We start from the raw sequence: 20160 nt of genomic DNA, 5'->3' as shown, positions 1-20160 counted from the left end.
AGCCCCACATCGGGCTCTGCGCTGACAGCGCGAAGCCTGCTTGGGATTCTCTCTCTCTTAAATAAATAAATAAACTTAAAAAAACTGGGGGCACCTGGGTGGCTCAGTTGGATAAGTGTCTAACTCTTGGTATTGACTCAGGTTGTGATCTCACGGTCGGTGGGATCAAGTCCCGTGTTGGGCTCTGCACTGACAGTGCAGAGACTGCTTGGGATCCCCTCTATCCCTCTCTCTCTGCCCCTCCCTCGCTGATGCTTTTTCTCTTCCTTTCAGAATAAATAAACTTAAAAAAATTTTTAAATTTAAGAAACGGGCCTTCTTTCTTCCTGCTAGGGAAGAGTAAGAAAAGATCCCCACCCCCCTTTTCATTTTAGCTACTAGAAATTCAGAGCCAAATGGAAGTCCAGAGACAACCACCATGGGTGGCCCTTGTGGCACACCCATCTGTGGACACTCTTCTCTATATACGACCTCGGTTTTGTTCAGCTACTGCTACTTCCCTGGTCCTTGTTTTCTATTCCTGAAGATTTTCTATTGCTGTTTTGCTGAATGTGAACTTGGCTTAGTGGTCTTAAAACCCTTGTGGGAGAAGTCCGAGCGTCACAGAAACAGAGGGGAGAAGGCACACAGGGACAGCAGGAGCGGCCCCCGAGCCAGGCAGAGCCACAGGGTCGGCCCCCCCGAGCCACTTACTCTTCACGGGAAGCACGTTCTGGGGGGATGCCGGCTGCGCGTGGGCTGGCTCCTGGTTCTCCAGAAGCTTCTTGTTCAGGATGTCACTGAAGAAGATCCGGATCAGAGGCACCCCCCACAGGAACTGCAGCTGTTTGGTGATCAAGGGCATGGACTCATTAAGGCTACGAGAGAGCAGGAGACCGGCGCTGTCAGCTCCGCCTGACGGATGGCCGGGGAGAGCCCGCTCAGCTCCCCAGCGGGCCTTCCGCTTGGAGGGGTGGCTACAACCTGCCACTCGGCATGGCGAGTAAGAGGATACGAAAAAGAGGGCCTAGGTGCATAAGGCGCTGGCCTCTTTGCCTTCTCTGCCACCCCACCCAGGCCTCCCGTGCCGCCAACAGCATCCCTGCTCGCCTCAGGGCCGCAGGCTCCACCTGCCATAGTCATGCCCTCTCTCTGTTCTGACCCCACCCCATTTACCATTCAGTCGACAAAAGCCATCTGCTGTCTGCTGCACTGGCCTCTTCTTCACATCCAGCCCGCAGGCCTGGCCCGCGAGTCTCCACGACCCCCAACCTCCTGAAAGTCTCCCCGCTCCACGCCGCAGCCCTAGCGTCAGACTCACACTCCTGAAATCCGCCTTCATCACCCCCCGGCTTAAGATCCTATGAGGGCTCCCCTGGCTCCCGGCACCACAGTGGAAACAGCCACCACCCATGAGCACGAGCCAGGCCTAGAGGCAGGCCCTTCACGTACCTTATCTCCTTCAATCCTCTGAAACAACACACTCTGAGAGACTGTGAAAATCATCCCTGGGTTTCGGGCAAGGAGAGCAGGGTAAAGGGGCTTGTCCAAGTCCACTCACAGCAGACCAGGTTGCCCACTGCTGCCCCCCCCCCCCCGCCCCTCCTGCCTCCCAGAACATCCTTCCTGAGGCCACAACACACCTGCCCCATTCTCCTCAGGCTGGGCTATCACACTGGGGCCCGTCACGGGCTGGCTATTTGTCTTTTCAACCGGATGGCACTCTGGTAGGAGGAAAAGGGAGACTATCCTGGGATTTCCTCCTCTGGCCCTCACTCTTTGTTTCAAGGACATCTGCCAGGGATCCAGGCAGCTATCTGAACAGGAAAAGAGCCGGAAGCTCTAGCCACCTTCACTCCCGAGACCTGCCTCATCTCAGCCCAGGAGGCTTGTTCTGCTTTCAAATCTGTGATGCCGTTTACTTAATCTCTCTCTTTGAGCCTAGCGCTTTTAATGTTTTTGAGTCCTTTAGTTACAAAATTTTAAATTTATATTCCACCTCTTGAAAAGGATCTGAGGTGACCTCTATCCCCTTTCAGTTACGGGGCTTATTTTAATCACCTCCAAAATATGGCAGTCTAGGGAGTCAGGAAAAGTGATACTGAAAAAGAAAAAATAGGGTTGACAGATAAGGTTCACAATTTACTAAAGAATGAAATACAAAATAAATGATCTCAAAAAAAACCCAACAACAAAAAACTATTGAGTGGCGCCTGGGTGGCTCAGTCAGTTGAGCGCCCGACTCTTGATCTCGGCTCAGGTCACGATCTCACAGGCTGTGGGTTCAAGCCCCACATCGGGCTCTGCACTGATGGTGTCAAGTCTGCTTGGGATTCTCTCTCTCTCCTCCTCTCTCTCTGTCCCTCCCCCACACATGTGCATGCTCTCTCTCAAAATAAATAAACTTAAAAAAAAAAAAAACCTGTTGATATTTACAGGTAAAAAAAAGAAACTGAAGGGACGTTCACACGGTTGTCTCTGGGTAGTAGCACAATGGGATGGTTTTTTTTCTTTTGGTCTTATGTAGATTTTATCCAGTGAATATATATTACTTTTGCAACCGGAAACAAAACAACAGAAGCCGGAAGAAAGATGGAAGGAAGAAGGGGGAGGTGGTGAGAGACAGGCAGGAGACAAGAAAGGCAGTGATTTGCCCTGGGACTTACCCATAGTCCACAGATTGGGAGAACCAGCCGAGGACGGGGTGCCAGTGCGTCAGGTTGGATTTCTTCTGGGACACGTACTTCTGACAGTAGCACAGCATCTGGGTGAGCAAACTCACGAACCCATCCGTCTCTTCCTCTAACACCTTGGGGCTGAGGGAGCCCAACTGCAGAAGGTTGCCTGCAAAGAGAGAAGGCTGAGTGCAAGGAGCCCGGGCAGACCCGCTTCGTCACCTCGCAGCCCCGCTCTCCGCCTGGGGCTCCCGCAGTCACGTCCAGGTGCAGGAAGAAATCCCATGTGGAGAGGCACCTGGCAGCTGGCAGTGCCGGGGCTGCTCCGTGTCGCGCCTGGCTTCAAACCCTGGCCCTGCCACAGAGGAGCTGTGCGACCCTCAACCCACCTCTCGAATCCGTCTCCTCATCTAGAAGATTGGAATAATGATCCCCACTCTTAACGTGAGGATGACAGGCAGACTCATACGCAGATGTGTGTGAACTTTAGTTAGCATATAACACTTCAATACACCACTAAAACGAGAATCGAGAGTCAATGTAAGAAATGACCTTTGGAAGGACACCTGAACGTCCTTAGGAAGTCACTCTTGTTCAGCGTTCACCGAAGTTATTCACCACGAACTCCCTTAAAATTTAGCCCCAAGGACCTTTTTCTCCATTAAAAAAACCCTCTTCTAAGTGATGAGAATTACGCTCTACCCATTTGCTTCTGTCCTTTCTCTACTTACAAGGAAAACGTAAAATAGATGATGAGGCTCTGCTCCGATCTAAACACCACCCAGCTGTGCCCTCCCTTCTCTTCTGAGATGAGAATTACCCAGGTGACTCATCCCATTTTCATTCTTCTCTTGGATGCCAGGAAGCTGAGGGCCAAAATTTAACATTTTTCACTCAGCCAGGTTGCCAGGTTGCTATATTTTCCATCAGTTTTCAATTCTACGTGTCTATTTTATGTATCTAATTACATGTCTTTTATCGTTAGGTACTTCCAAGCGTTACTAAAAACAACTCATGATACCCAGAACAGTAAAAAGCAAACACAACTTGGGCTTCTCCTGATGCCCAGCCACACACACTCACCCATTAGACAAAGCGTATGGCATCCTTCTAAGCTTTCACATACGTCACGGCATCGATCTTCGTTTCTTAAAAATGTGATGAATTTACGAAGCATGTCATGAGATTCTAAAACGGTGAGGCGCTGCAAACAATTGCAGACTGTTAGAGCGGGAGCCGACAGGAAGAATTTCCCACTGGAGCATGAACTTGGTCGCTTGCACATCAACACCTAGATGCCAAACATGCTCTCAATGGCCAGGAAGAAAATGAACAACGATGAGGACCTGGCTCTCTCGGCCGCTAACATGTGTGTCTACAGCAGCTCCTGCCTTAGTAGAAGTGTCAGGAGAAGAGGTGGCAATGAAGGGAGAAAACATCTTACTCTCTAATTTCTAAGAAGAATGGCAAAAATGGACTGGGGGTGGGGAACCAGAGAGCCACTTACCTCAGGGGTCACTGTGCTGAGGTGAGTCACGAGAGCAGGCACAGACATGATGTGGATGAGGAATGGCCGAAGCAGACTGTCTGAAAATTGTGCAGCAATCACAGGGCTAGACACAGACAGATCGCCTTATTCACACGGGTTTGCATGTTGCCCCGGAACCAAAGAACCACTCTGCCAACGCCCCCAACTCCCTTGAAATTACGCCTCACAGGGCGTCTAGGAAAACTCAAGGCTGAAGATGGGGACATCCAGTCTCAAAAGATCACACATACGTACTAGATGCTCGGTTTCCCTTGGTGCCCTGTTACGTACACCTCTGCATGAGGTCATCAAAAACCTCCCTTAGGGGCCCCTGGGGGGGCTCAGTCAGTTAAGCATCTGACTCTCGGTTTCAGCTCAGGTCATGACCTCATGGTTCGTGAATTCGAGCCCTGTGTCGGGCTCCATGCCGACAGCACACGGCCTGCTTGGGATTTTCTCTCCCCCTCCTTTTCTCTGTCCTCCCCCACTCTTTCTCTCTCAAAATAAACAAACTCCAAAAAACAAAACGCTTCCTTTAGCCTTGCAGTTGTTGCACCTGAGCCCCCTCGGGGGACAAGTTCTGCAGACGTCCTGCTAGGTCTCAGGATGTGGCCTTATGTGTGGCCTCAGTGTTTGGCATGGCAGGGGAGGATGGTAAAGGAGACGTTCACTGCACAGTCCCCACCAGTACAGAGCTCACGCTGCAACCAGGGAGCTGGACAGGCACAAGGGAAAAAACAGAAACCGAGTCTGGGCAAAACGGGGGCTTGGGGGAATGAATGGAACAAGGCGAGTTCGAGAAGGTTCCACATGCCATGGATTCAATATATGTTGCTCTTGGAATACAAAATTGTGCCCAATATGTGAGACAAGAATAAAGAACGAGGAGTAGAGAGTATGGGCTCTGAGGTCAGGATAGCCTGGGTTCAACTCCTGGCCCTGTCACTCCCTGCTGTGTGACCAGGGCCCTGCTCATGCCTTAACCTCTCTGGGCCTTAACTTCCTCATTTATAAAACTAAGATTAGAGAATGTGGTGAGGAGTCAGTTAATGTGGGTATAAATCTTAAAACAATTGTGTGGCCCATGAATGTTGGCTATTTGCATCATAGGATTTAGTGATCACGTCTGAACATAACGTTTATGATTTTACAGACTTTCAACAGTGTATCCTACTGTGACAAAAGCACTAGGTATTTTGTTTTAAAAGGTCCTGGCCATGTTCAATTACATTCAAATACTCAGAGGGGGAAAAGGACACTACTTAAGGAAAAGGCTTCAGAGCCGCCTGGCCTTCAGAGTGAGCCAACAGACTCTAACGACTCTAACGTACAGAGTGAAAAAATCTAAATGATGGAGGCTACCACATTCTTAAAGGAGAAGGAACATGACGGAATGGCTGGATGTGACCCTCTGGGTGAATCACTCTTGAATTACAACACTCTGGGCGGGGGAGGGACATTGGAACGGAAGGGAAGACTTCTGTTCTCAGGAGACAGAGGAGGGCGGCAGAGCGGCCCTGTGCCCTGGAGCTCAGGCACCTGCGTGTCAACGCTTCCCTGCCTCTGACGAGAGGGGAGAGTGGGCGAGGCTGGAACGAACTGCTCCAGAAAGTGACTCAGAGAGAGCAGATGCAGGACACCTGCCACTGGAAAACCTGTTTGCACCTATGTCTTAGGACTCATTAAATACGACTCCTCTCAGAGTCTGAAAGGAAGGTGTGTTTGTTTACTAGATGATCTGGTCTACTTCTGTAACTAATTACAGCATCACTGGCAGACCCCTGCTCCTCTCTCGTAAGGATCTCGCTTCTAGAAATGGGCTGTCCAACGCAGTAGCCAGTAGCCACGTGTGGCTCCCGACCACTTAAAATGTGGTTAGTTCAGATGCAGGTAGGCTTTAAGGGTAAAATACACACCAGGCTTTGAAGACTCAGTATGAAAAGAAATAAATTAATTTTTTTAAATGTTTATTATTTCTTTTTGAGAGACAGAGTGCAAGCGGGGGAGGGGCAGAGAGACGGAGACCCAGAATCTGAAGCAGCTCCAGGCTCTGAGCTGTTAGCACAGAGCCCGATGCGGGGCTCAAACCCACCAACGGTGAGTTCGTGACCTGAGCTGAAGTCAGACACTTAACTGACTGAGCCACCCAGGTGCCCCAAGTTAATTTTAACTAAAATAAAGAATTTAAAAGACTGACTACATGTAGAAATGATTATATTTTGGATATATCGATTTAAATAATTTCCCCTCATTTCTGGTCTTTTTAAATGTGGTTCTCATTACAGAGAAAGCTGCTCTAGACCAGCCTTGTCCAACAGAACTTTCCGTGATGGTGGAAATGTTTCTTCTTTGTGTGGTCCAATAAGGCTGTCACTGCTCAGTCTCACGTGGTCCCGAAGCACCTGAAACGTGGCTAATGCAACTGAGGAACTGAATTCTTTTGCTGTTTTTAATTTTAATTTTAGTTTCAGTTTTAAAGAGAGAGAGAGAGAGAATGCGAGCAGGGGGCAGGGGCAGAGGGAGGGAGAAAGAGAACCTTAAGCAGGCTCCACACCTAGAATGGAGCCAGATGCAGAGCTCGATCCCATGACTCTGGGATCATGACCTGAGCAGAAATCAAGAGTCAGATGCTCAACCAACTGAGCCACCCAGATGCTGCAAGGAACTGAATTCTTAATTTTAATATATGTCTATTTAAACCCCAGGTGGCTAACGGTTAGTGGAAAGCACAGCCTAGACCAGGAGTGGCAAAAATGGCTCACAGGCCAAATTCTGCCCCTTGCCTATTTTTGCAAATACAGTTTTGTTCAAACATGGCCATTCTCCTCTGTGTACGTATCATCTATAGGTGCTTTGTGACACACCAGCAGGGTGGTTGTGACCGACACTGCATGGACCACAGAACCGAAAATACGTATTAGCGGGCCCCTTGCAGAAAAAGTTTACCAACCAATCTCTAGACCATCATTTGCTAACTGGTATTCCACAGGAAAGGAGTCCATGGGACACCAATAGATACGTTCCACCAGTGAAAACTTAGGTGGGGGTATTCCATGTTCAGATATGTTTGGGCTGGCACTGGATTAAACAGGCCCAAAGGTTCTTAGACCTCAGGACTTGTCAAGAGCTCTCTGCGGTAAATTGCCCTGTGGATTAGCAAAGGGGGCCAGAGCAGGGAGCTTTACGTCACTGGTTTGACCATAACACTCCCCCTGCCCAAAGTTATTATTATCTTGGGGATTAAGATGATCAAGTTATCATATTAACATCTCCCCCAAGTCTGTGCTCCTCTCAACAGTTTAAGAATGTTCTGGACCCAGTCACAGACACAGCTTTGTGCACTTGGTAATTCTCAGAATTGCAGACATAATTTCTATATGGAAGTACTTAGCTTATGTATTTTGTCTCTCCAATCTAAGTAAAGGCAAACAGCACAACCTCTCTGAGCCTCCAGATTCTAACATTTTATTGTATTTTATTTATTTATTTAAGTTTATTTATTTTTGAGAGAGACAAAGACAGTGTGAGTGGGGGAGGGGCGCAGAGAGAGAGAGAGAGAGAGAGAGAGAGAGAGAGAGAGACAGACAGACACTGAGAGAGTCCCAAGCAGGCTTTGCACCATCAGCACAGAGCCCAACGTGGGGTTTGAACTCACTAACCTGTGAGATCACGACCTGCGCTGGAACCATTAGTTGGATGCTTAACTGACTGAGCCACCCAGGCTGCCCAGATTTTAACATTTTAAACCTGGGCTCACAACACTACTCCCTTCACCCTCTACTCTGCCTTTCACCGGGCCTCTTCCAGCTCAAGGGGTTCTCTTTATCTTATCAATTAAAAAGCTCAAAAGGAAAAATGCTTGGGTCTTGGGTCCTTGGCACAATGAAAGCAATTCGCTTTGAAAAGCTTCCTTCAAATCGCGATGCAAAAAATTCAGGGGCACAGACAGAAGAGCTGCCACAGATGCACCCTGTCTGTGAACAGAACAGAACAGGCAAGCCCCCACACGTAACATGAGGAACAGGAGGAAGGGAAAGCGAGAGGAGGAAGTTTCCGGAAGCACGCCAGCCCCTCAGCTGGAGTTACTTACCGCAGCGCGAGAGAAAAGGTCGCAGTTAAAGTGCTTTTGGACAGACAAGGCCGGGGTCTTGCCAGGCCACGGGTTAACAGCATCTGAAAAAGAACATTTTAACTGGTCAGGGGCCGATGCCAACCTACAGTCACTTGTACGTAAAAAAGCAGCACAGAAGTAAAATGAGTGCTTCAAAACAAACAAAAACCTATATTTAGAATGTTTTCCAAAAATGAAGGGAGAGCAAAGTGAAGGGTATCTCCTTCATTATACCACTGTCTCTCTAAATACTGTGTTTAAATTTGTAAAATAAGAAACAGCCAAAAAAGTTTACAGCCAATAAAAAGACTACCACCCTTAAAATTTCATACGTATGCTACTCCTACATTCTGGCATCCAGGAGATTCCTCACAGAGACGTGCTGCTGACGGCACCACCTTCGGCCATCACACCGCCTCCCAGGGTTCATGTGAGAAGAGGAAACCCGATCAGGAAGGAGCCCGCCTCAGCGCGGGGCAGAAGGAAGGGTTCACTCAATGCTACTTCTAAACCCGAGAATTCCAAACCGCTTTTAAACAGCGATTAGAGTTCCGGCATTTATTTCCCCGGGTGTGTGAGCCGGCACAACAGGGGTGGTGTGGACAGAAGGGTGTTTGAGGACACAGCAAGAAAGCTAACTCCAGACTTCACCCAAGAAGGAACCCGAGGGAATCAAATCCTGAGGCCTCCCCTCTCGACTTTAAGTGTCAAGCGGCTGGGTCATTTCTGCAGCCAAAGATGTAGCACAACGAAGGGACCCCAGTGCCACTGTCCTCCCTCGACACAGACCACAAGCGACTCAAGGTGGGGGAAGGGACAGGACGCTGAGCATTAAACTCCTCCTGCAAAAAGGCTTCTGTGAAGAGGGCACCAGGTAACGCCAAAATCAGCTGTGAAAATTCAAGTTCAGGTACTGAAGAGAGAGGTCACGTGTTCGGGGACGCACTCACAAACCTGCAGCACAGGATAGAATCCATGCTGGTTGAGATGTCCCATTATATTTGCACAGATGTGGTTCATGGCTGGTCGAAGACTCTCCCCTGAATGAAGAAAGACGTGTGAGAGAAAAGGCACTGGCCTGACCGTGAACTGTTTATAGCACACCCCAGGCCCGAGGCCATCATTTCGGTGGCTTGTCTTCCTACCCCCCTTCAGCCTGGTATCAGGCACAGGGAGAGGATGAACTCCAGAATCCACTCCCCCGGAAGGTCCAGCTCAAGTGTCACCTCTTAGGTGATGGTCCTATGATCTCCCTCAGCCAGAAGTAATGTCCCCAGCCTCTGAGCACCTGTCGCACCTTTCCTAATTCCCTCCGAGGGCCTGGCACCGTTTGCTCTCTGTGGCCACCACCTCTCCCCGCTGGGAGACAGACACCCTGGAACTCAAGGCCAGAACTCCCCAAGATTTAAATGCCCCGCCCCTCACAGCCCACACCTTAAAATAACCCCTCTTTTCCGGCCAGGAGCCTTTACACATAGTTGCCTCTGTTCTCAAAGTCCTCCCCCTTGGCTCTGCGAACCCCAACTCTGCCTCCAGCTGTTCACCCAGACATCACTTTGGCGGGAGAGCCTGAGTCCCAGACACAGGGAGGCAGGGCCTCCCAGATCCGCTCGATGTTCTTGTTTCTCCGTAGTCTTCCTTCCGAGTGCTACGTTTCACACGGTCGTCATGACATGCGTGTGTTCACGTGTAAGTCCTTCCTATATTCGCATATAGTCACAGGTAAGGGACTTCCCTTTAGCGTCTATCTCCCTCGCCAGACTCTCCAGTTCTGTGAAGGGCAGGTGGGCACACGGCAGTCTTTGGCACCTGAAGCCCGAGGGCAGCGGCCTTCTCTGTATCTCCAGTGCCCGCACAGAATGTGGCACGGAGAAGGCCATTTGCAGAGCGGATGGACAAAATGAACGGACAAAACATGGAAGGCTCAGTACGGCATCTGAGGGAGGAGGCAGCTTCATGATGCAAATCTTATGGACAAAATAGAATTATTTGCTGCTCAATGATTGTGACAAGAATGACAAGGCTTGAGTGAGTATCATCACTTGGAGGCGGAGGCGCTATGGGAGTTTTAAAAAATGAGCTCAGGGGGACCGTGCCTTTAAACGTAAATTCAAAGGAGAGATTAGAACACACAATCCTGAATGTATTCTGGATATTACAATGCTATCTGATGGAAACGTCAAGGGCATCTTCATTGGTATGCTTTCAGGGCCCCCCCTGAGGCTTATGGCAATGAAAACGCTTCTTAAAAAGGAGAAAAGGTCCCCAAGGTCTCTACGCAAATGCTACTTGGGAAAGATTTTGAAGCCAGTCCCACAGACCTTTTCCGCGGAGGATTTTCCATGTTGAAGTGTCTGTGAAGGTGACAAGCATCGTGAGGTACAGCGTGATGAGTCTGGAGTCCTGTAAGATTTCAGGCTGGAAACAACAGAGAGACTGAGATGAAGTCATACGTCCGACAGCGGAGCAGCCACTCATAACTTGCCTGGATGCACTCTGCCACCAATCGGCGAGTCAGGACCGTCCGAGTTTATTCTTTTACTCTTGGGGAATGACCACTTTGGGAGTTCAGGGACAGGGATTCTGGCACACGAATCCTCGAGCACGGAATCTGAAATACTCTCCGGAATGGAGAATGAGAATTCTTGGGAAGCAAGCTGACTGAAGCTGGCCTGCTGTGTACATGGATGGATGGATGTACAGACATATGTTCACTGGAGCAGCAGAGTAGAAATGCAATTGAACGTGACGGGGACTCTGGGCTCAGACTCCCTGCTTGACCACTGGCTAGATGTGTGAGTTAGGGCAAGCTGCTTACCCTCTCTGTCCCCCAGTTCCTCAGCTGTTGACTATGGGTGGTAACATTGCTTTCTTCATAGGGTTGTGTTAAAAATGAACGGATTAATGTAGACAAAGCACCAAGAACAGGGCCTGACACACAGGTAACTCTATGTAATACTGATTATCATAATCATAATTCATGCTTGCTGCCAGGTCAAGGCCAGGAGAGTCAATCACAAGTGCCCTGAGAGAGATGGCTAGAGATATGGGGACTCTGGGGACATCTGCTCCATCGCTCAGCTCCCACTTGAGTCAAGCCTCTGCCCCTGAAACCTCTCTCCCAATGTGCGAGGTGAAAATGTCCACTGTTTGCAACCACTCACACCCCTGCCCACCTTCTCATAACACAAGGGTGGGCACAGGACCAGAAGGGCCAGTGGAAGTACCTTCCCCCCTCTTGCCACTGTAACCAGTTTGAGGTTGAGACCAGGACAACACTGGGCCTTTACTGTCCTCTCTGATTCCTAAACTAGTGGGAGAGGCCTCCCTTTTCTCTTTGGTCAAGATAAAGTGAGGATGTGAGGCCAGTACTACTGTGATTACAACAGGAGAGAACAAAGCGATTCCAAAAGGGAGCAGAGAGGAGAGAAAGGGATGAGGGAGAATCCTAGAAGCTCCTGGCTCTGGTCATCCCTGGCTGCCACATTACAGAGAATATTCTATAAAAAATATTCTCGGGGCACCTGGATGGCTTGGTCGGTTGAGCATCCAACTTCGGCTCAGGTCACAATCTCATGGTTCAGATTGTGAGTTCAAGCCCCATGCCGGTGTCTCTGCTGTCAGCACAGAACACATCTTAGATCCTCTGTCCCCCCAAAATAAATAAACATTTAAAAAAAATATTCTCCTTCTTGCTTAGCTTGTATGTATTAGGAGCTACACATGTTGAATTTCTGCACTTGTTTAGTTAAAAAAATTTTTTTAATGTTTGTTTATTTTTGAGAGAAAGAGAGAGAGGCAGGCAGGGGAAGCAGGGGAAGTAGCAGAGAGAGAGAGGGAGACATAGAATCCGAAGCAGGCTCTAGGCTCTGAGCTGTTAGCACACAGCCTGATGCAGGGCATGAAGTTATGAATCGCAAGATCATGACCTGAGCTGAAGTCAGACGCTTAACTGATGGAGCCACCTAGGTGCCCTGGGTTTCTGCACTTGTAACAAGCCTGACTAGTATAATGTAAACGATGTTATCCATTATTTCAAAAGAACAAAAAGAAAGGCAACAGATTTCTGGGTGTCAAGACTGTGGTGAGCATAAGCCAATGTTCAGAATGTTATACATGAAAAGAAGGACTCATACTGATAACGGTATCTAGCTTGCTCTCTCCTAGAACAGGGGTGCTAATAATTCTTTACTAGACTCTGATAAACTTCCAAAGAAATAACCTATGATGGAATCTTGAGGACTCTCAAGATATACTCTAAAGGCCTCCAATGAGAGGGAATATATTTACAATGAAAAGGATACATTTACAGGTGTCTTGTTCTGTTTTTACCTTGAGCTGCTCAAGAAACTCACAGCAACACCAAAGAATGTGTTTGATCTGTTTAATCCACAGGAGGGTGAGATCCTTGGAAAGAGCCAAGGACACATACCACACCTACAAGCAGGAAAAAGAGAAATGTAATGGGCAGAAACAGGGACCAAATTACATATGTTCTAGCTACTGGGACAGGACAAGTTCACTAGGTCCAGCGCTGGGGAAGGCAGTGGGAATGAACAGGTGAATAAACAGGGAGTAGGACTTATCTGAACACTAAACCCATAGATAAAATAGCCTAGTGAGGGAATTTACCATCCTAAGAGGTCAGAGGAGAACGCAGTCCTTGGATAATGAAAAGACTAAGAAAACCAGTTGCACCGCGGTAATGTTTTCAATTCATTACTTATTAGGCAGGTGTGTGTGTCCACGTATGCAAAGTCCGACCTAACAAAATCGTAACACTTAGCAGGAACTTTCAGAACCAAACAGATCGGCCTGAGAGCTTGTGGGAGACTTCCCAGCCCCCGTCTTGCTTACCTTGGGTTCGTTCTCAGCATCCATGCTGCTCAGGATGCAGCGACACAACTTCTCAAATCTCTGCAAAGAGGAAGGATGGGGGTTACACGTTTCTGCAAGCCACATTGAAATGGGAAAGCAGCAAGCATTCCGTGGGTACCTGGCACGTGCAGGACTCACACGACGCCAGATGACTCACAGACGTGATCATATTGAATTCCCCCTTATAGATGTGGAAACTGGGGATCAGAAAGCCTAACGTAAGGTTCTCAAATTGGTGGCCCACAGGCTGGAGGAGACCTACACGTGGTTTCAGCCAGGGGTGCCTTTGGAAAAAACACAATCAACCCGGCAATCTGGGCCTGTGCTCCTGAGGGCTAGCAGCTGTTCCCGGGGTCGCGCTCTCCCGGTGGCCACTCTGTAAGCACCACAGACACGGACTTTTTCCCCACAACCTGTCACGCCATCATTTTTAACTTGAAATGCAAAAGGAAGGAAAGTGGAAACTGGAAACCACGTTACTCTGTCTATACCGGCCCTGGATCCACCCTTAAAAGTGCTATGGCCCCGGGCAGCCACCTCAGCATTCTGGACTATAGTTTCCTCCGTCAACAAGGGTCACCTCACGGCACCTGCCTGTCCTCATCTTCCTGCCTGTGTAGTCCTGCCTCTCTCTGGGCTACATGTTCCGCAGGGTTAGAGACCCCGCCCATCTCATTTCCTTCTGGGGCCCCACTGCCTAGAAGAAGGTCTGGCACAATGGGATGCTTAGCAGTAATGAACGTCTAATCCCTGGGAGCACAGAGGCCCTCCTCGATGGGACCGTCAGTACTAGTACAGACAACTCGCTACTTCCTGGAATCGTTTCTAGGCTGATCATTCTAATCCCCAAAGTGCAACCAGCACTTTTCATTTGGTTTACAGGATTTAAAAGAAATTTCAAATTAGCTACCAATTTTTACAAATGAGAAAAACGAGTACAAGGATCACCAGCATCTCTCTTCAAAATTCACAGCAGTCCACCACTGGCTGGAGCCCAGGACTGGCCGCCCCCCTTCAGTGGCCATGCCACATACCCCATCAACTCCCTCTGATGTCATCATTCCCCATCACCACCACCTCCTGCCAGTTACTGATTATTATTTCTTTTTTGTTAATGTTTATTTCTTTTTGAGAGAGAGCGAGCGAGAGAGCATGAGCAGGGGAGGGGCAGAGAGAGAGGGAAACACGGAACCCGAAGCAGGCTCCAGGCTCTGAGCTGTCAGCACAGCGCCCGATGTGGGGCTCAAACCCACGAACTGTGTGACCATGACCTGAGCCAAAGTCGGATGTTCAACCAACTGAGCCACCCTGGTGCCCCTACTTATTATAATTTGTTGTTTTCTCCTGTAAATGGCTTCTTCCACTCAGTTGCCCAACCTGCCTCACTCCTGTATGCATCTGAGTCGGAGTGCTTGTCATGGTCAATGTAAAAGAATTGTGACGATTCTCAGAAGCACTGGGTATAATCCCCACAAAACACGTCCCAAGAAAACAAAAAGGGCAGGATGTGGTGGTAACAGAATCTATCTTGTAGCGTCGCTATAAGGATTAAATGAATTATATTTGCAAAATACTTTCAAAAGACCTGGCAGATGGGTGAGCACAGTGTTCACTATTATTATTTTACCTCATTATCCTCTTTAATTCTGAACAAGAACAGCAGTTTCCTGGCAATCTTAAAAATACCAAGTGCGCTTCTTTTACTGGAGTCCACGTCATCGGCTTTAAAAAACTCATCGATCTCTCTCCTAGGAGGGGAAGGAGGTGGGAAGACATTTTAAATTAGGAGCTCACAGCAGCTGGAAGGCTTTTCAAGAACTGTAGGAGAAAACACCATTTTTTCTTGCTATTAACTGGGGACAGGGGACAACGTGCTGAGGATTTCCCAGCGCCCACCGGATCTCTCTCTGCAGTCGCCTCCGACACAGGAAACTGCGAACATGGGCCTGGATCTCGACGGCCGCCCGCTCCCGCTCCTTCTGCACCAGCCTTTCCTCCCGAGCCTGACGGGCTCTATCGATGAACCACGCTCTCGAGGTCTGAGAAACGGTGAACATGTTTGCAAGTTTGCACGAACCCTGCAAGGAAAACGGCGAGTGGCTGACGTAGATCATTGAGGAAGAACACACACAGGAAGGGGCTCGCGAGCCAAGGGCGGGCAGGCACGCACTCGGGCAGCAGCAGAGCTACTCAGGACCCTTCGGTTCCCTCCACAGCAGCTAATAGCTCTCCTGGCACAAGTCCCAACTTCCTATCGGCTCTTTTCATGCACCTCATCTAGACCAGCGGTGCTTTTCCCTGCATTAAATAATCACATCTTCTTAAGAGCACAGCATCTGCCACAGGGTGTGGGCTCTGTAATTGTTTAATAGATGAACAAAGCATGAACCGGTTCCATCCATAAAGCTCTAATTCAAACCAGGCATCCTCTAGGTCAAAGGTTCCTAGGTATTTGAGTTTTCTGGAGCAGTCTAAAGCTGAGCAGTCAAATTTATTTTGCAAAGTACAGGCTTGAAGGGAAAAAAAATCGAACATAATTATTTACCGTCACCACTACTTCATTTCTCTGTTCACTCGACAAATATTTACTGGTATCTACTTTGTGCCCAGCACAAAATAAGCCCTTATTTTTTATTTTATTTTATTTTTTTGGAAAAAGAGCCATTTTAACGCTAAAAAAGCCAAACGTGTGAGTCCAAAATGCAAGACAATCTGTTAGGTTGAATACATTCGGTTTTATGTATAACTTACTGGGCTGTCCTTACTGTTCCCATTCTGTCAAGGGCTGATAAGGACTTCGGAGCAGAATCTGTCCATCCACTGACTGGCATGTTTTGGACAGAGGGTCTAAACTGTCCATTACATTTTTATCTAAATCACCAATCACTATCTTTTCCCAAAGATGTAGCTTTGGCTATGCCTAGAGCACACAACATGGGTCCATGGAGCCTCCCACGCTGAAATGATTTCTTTGGATGCTTGAAAACTTTGTCATTCTATCCCAACTAAATAAGCAGTCAAGCCGACAAAATTATTCAAAGGGATTACTCAGAAATCCAGACTTCTGGAAAACAATCCCTTTACCATGTTACCTCCCTCAAAGCAGCGCCCACATGAAAAGATCATCAGGAATAAAAAGCTCATTCAAGGCTCTTTCCATGTCAACATACCGAGAGGCTTCTGTGGTCCCTTTTCAACACAGATTCGCATCTGTTAAACAACATGTGGGTCTCTCATCGGTAATTGTCAAAACAAATGAACAGAGCCCACCTGGTCACAGGAAGGCAGGAAAGAAGGCAGGGGAGAGAAAGGTAGCAGTCTTCTGAATCACTTGTTCTCTCTGCCCAGCAGCAGTCTGAATAGCTCACCTGAGGACCTGCCTGTGACACAGAAACGCCAGGTAATCATTAGTGATGTTGCACAGGACTCACTATGCCGAGGGCAGCTTCTCACTTCAGAGGAGCTTGTCCTTCCTGGCAGAAGCAGAAGGAAAAATCCAGATTCGGGGTTAAGTTTTACAGGCAGGGTATCATATATCTTCCGCACTGAATAAAAGTAATAAAAAGTGCCTCTGGTTTAAAACACTAGTATTCTCATTTTTACTTAATGTCTGATTTAAGTTTTTAAACGTTTATCCATTTTTGAGAAACAGAGCATGAGCAGGGGAGGGACAGAGAGAGAGGGAGACACAGAATCCGAAGCAGGCTCCAGGTTCTGAGCTGTCAGCACAGGGCCTAACGCGGGGCTCGAACCCACGAACCGTGAGATCATGACCTGAGCTGAAGTGGGATGCTCAACCGACTGAGCCACCCAGGCATCCCTTCATGTTTAAATGTTATAGTGTACCTCCCCAGTCCTTCAGCTGAAAGGGAATAGATTGAAAATAACGCCAAAGAAGCTAATTGAAGCCACACACACTTTATGGCACTAAGAATGAACAGAGGGGAATGGCATGTTAAGAAGCCATTGAAAGTTATGTGTGGCATTTTTTTAATGAAAAACATTTATGCCTAAGAAATGAAAAACAACATGTAGACAGTGGTTGTTTGGAGGTGGAGGAATGATGGGAAGTTCTGCTTCCTGAACTAGTCCGTTTTCCAAATTCTCTGCAGAAAGCATGCAGTGAGGCAGCACAGCACTGTGAGAGGCACACAGCCTTTCGAGTCACAGCTGGAGCCCGTCTCTAGCTCTGCCATGCAGCCCCCACAGGGAGAGGTCTCAGACCCTTTCTGCCTTAATGAGACAATTTATGTCAAATACCTATCAAGGTGGCTGACAGATTACACAGTAAGTCTAATTGACGTATTCTTTGTACAGATGTGAGAATTTTTTTAACTCTGCAGCATGGGCTCTCATCTGTCTAGTCACTAAGGGCCCTTACGTTCCTCCCCCATTAAATTTTGTCCTATCCCTGGGTGCACTAAGATTCACCGGTCCTGTCACTTGGGCTATGGCCCTGTTTAGATTGGTTAACAGCTTCAAGCTCCAGAGAGCTGCAGAAGACAGGGCCCAAGCCCTGAGCACAATGGTATGATTCTTCCTTAACAGGCAGCGAGTCCCTCATTTGGGGGGGGGGGGGAGGATGGGGGGGGGAAAGGGGTGATGAAAAGAAGGAGCGTCTTCTCAATGGAAAAACAGGAGATTGCATATGCAAACTGACAAAGTACCTGAAAGGCTATCTCAAAACTTTCACTTCTCCCAAGCAGCCTCGTAGGATAAGATCTCTTCCTTGAGATTAGCATCCCCTCAGCAATGCTATATGCTGGTTTTGTTTACACCGTATAATAGTCTGTACTTGGCAGTTTTTCTAATTCCTTCTTATTCTCCTCTTCTATCTAAAATCTACCAGTTTATTAATCAAAACACATTACGAAGTCTTTTAAGTGTGTATTTGAAGTAACTAACGAAAGATTACACAAACTTTGACTTAATCAAAGAAAGAAAAGGCTGTGTATAGTAGAAGAAAACCTTGGATCATATCGAGTACCCTTGGTTCTTTTTAGTTCTCAGTCTACCTCATTTGGCCAAATTATTTATCCTCTCTAGGCCTCAGATTCCTGATCTGTAAATTGAGGATCATAGTGCCTACCTCCTAGGGGCGCTACAAGAATTAACTATAATATTTACACTTCTTGTATCCCAATTTAGTTGTCAGGATGCTGTGATTAGGATTAAGTGGGAAAATACTAACAAGGAGTATCTGAAAGCAGATAGCATGTAACTGGGCTTTACTGTAGCATCCAGACTTAAAACCAACCCCCCCCCCCCCAAAAACAAACTTACAATCCAGTTAGGGGAAACAATGATATAGGTGGAAAAATTAGAAACCCAAGAGGTTGGGTCAACCAAGATTACTTAAAAAGCAAAAAGGAAAGTAAGTTGATTAAAGTACCCACTATGTGTCATGTCCCTTCTACGTAAGAACAGCAACCCTGTGAGATCACTTAGTATCTCCCATAGTCCACGTTAGACTGCCAGTGATGGGCAGAGCCAAGATTTGAATACCAAGAGACAGGACTCAGACTCTACGTCTGTATTCCCATGATATCTGCTCAACATCAGTCTTCCCTGGATGAGGTCAATTTCATGGAGAATTATGAAAGAGGCCAGAGAGTATCATCCAAAGGTGAAAGGCCAGAAATATCAACTGCTGAGCCCGACAGGATTTTCCCCCTATGATGCGAACAGCTGGACAGGCAGGCGTGGTGACCATCACCATTTAAGGGCGGATCATGAATCAGGCAGTGTACAGATATTTACCCAGTCTGTCTTTTCAACAGCTCTATAAGGTCTCAAATGGTCCAATTTTGGAAGAACAGGCAATAGCACTTAGGCTATTAATAAGAACAGCTATCATTTATTGAAGGCTATTGCCTATCTAGGTGTGTGTTATCATCAATCCCACCTTCACACAGAGCAAATGAAACGTAGAGGGAACGTGACTTGTGAGAGGTCACTAGACTCCTGAATCTGAAGCCACGTCCAACTCCAAAGCAATTTTTAAAGTGAAACTGACAAGACCTGGAGACTGCCCCACTCATGGAACAGCAAAAACAAACAGCTGCACGTGCAAGGCTGTCCACAGGGCTAAGTTAGGGTCAAATTACGACCAAGTTTTTCTTTATTGAAATCATTAACACCAGCTGCCTCTACGGAGAGAGCTGAATGCCAGGTACCAAAACTTGTATTACAAAGCTCCCTCTGTGAAACGAGCTAATGACTCCGTTTTACAGAGGAAGAAACCGAGGCTCGGAGAGGTGAGGGAACTCACCCAAGGTCACACAGCGAGTATAGGATTTGAACTCCGGTTTGGGGGAGGGACTCCTGAGGCCCAGCATCTTTCCTCGGCATCAACAACAATAACAAACCTTTTTCACCCAGCATTAGCCTGTCTATAAAGGCCTATCGCCCCAGAGCTGAAAAGGGATGGAAACGGCTACGGAGAAACCCCCCGAGCACGAAAGTCAGCCCCCGGCACCCGCCCTCCGACTTGGGGAGGCAGGGACCCGGCCAAAGGGCCACCTCCTTCAAAGTCCCCCCACCACTCGGAAAACACACAACCCTGTTCCCACTCGCTACCCGTAGGCCGTAGACCTTTATCCGCTCGAGGCCCCCGCGCTCCGGGTCGGGGCCGAAGCTACCGCCGCCTCAGCTCAGTGCCCTCGAGCTCTGCCGGACCCGGGGCAGCGTCCGAAGCCCGACCGCCATCTTGCCCCGGGGTGTCCTAGCTCAGAGCTCCGCTGGGATGCAACGATCCAGCTCCAGGAAACGACAGTTCCGCAGAGCTTCTTTACCCGGGAAGAACAACCTCCCTGCATCTTGCCCTCCTTTCTGGAAGCTGAAAAAAAGCAGACCGTTCAAGAGCGGGATAAATTCCTGACCCAGACGAGGGGAGATGCAACCCATCCCAGAGGGTGAGGTTGGAAGGAACGCGAACAACGTCTAGGCTTACGACGGACCCTTTGAGAAGTTGCCCTCTGCGGGGCGGA

At 48.2% G+C, this 20160-nt stretch overlaps 1 protein-coding gene across 8 annotated transcripts in view; it reads right to left on the bottom strand.

Moving 5' to 3' along the window:
• UBE3B (ubiquitin protein ligase E3B) overlaps positions 1–19895 on the bottom strand; it is a 55209-nt gene extending 35314 nt beyond the window's left edge. For 2 of the 8 annotated variants that reach the window (XR_007145715.1, XM_047827170.1), the window contains exons 1-12: positions 16342–16433; positions 15068–15210; positions 14799–14919; positions 13151–13210; positions 12626–12730; positions 10615–10711; positions 9248–9333; positions 8273–8355; positions 4162–4267; positions 3738–3858; positions 2646–2823; positions 694–857 (exon numbers count right to left, since the gene is read on the bottom strand). Coding sequence is in view for 7 of the 8 variants with exons in the window: in XM_047827170.1 (XP_047683126.1) it covers positions 694–857; positions 2646–2823; positions 3738–3858; positions 4162–4267; positions 8273–8355; positions 9248–9333; positions 10615–10711; positions 12626–12730; positions 13151–13210; positions 14799–14919; positions 15068–15210; positions 16342–16395 (1318 nt within the window). In the remaining variant the exon portion in view is untranslated. The other 6 variants (XM_047827173.1, XM_047827172.1, XM_047827171.1 and 3 more) reach the window with 6 other exon arrangements.
• Positions 19896–20160: the final 265 nt, after the last annotated feature.

This window comes from Prionailurus viverrinus, chromosome D3, assembly GCF_022837055.1.
Source record: "Prionailurus viverrinus isolate Anna chromosome D3, UM_Priviv_1.0, whole genome shotgun sequence".
Classification (NCBI taxonomy): Eukaryota; Metazoa; Chordata; class Mammalia; order Carnivora; family Felidae; genus Prionailurus; species Prionailurus viverrinus.
This window is presented reverse-complemented; position numbering and strand designations above follow the sequence as displayed.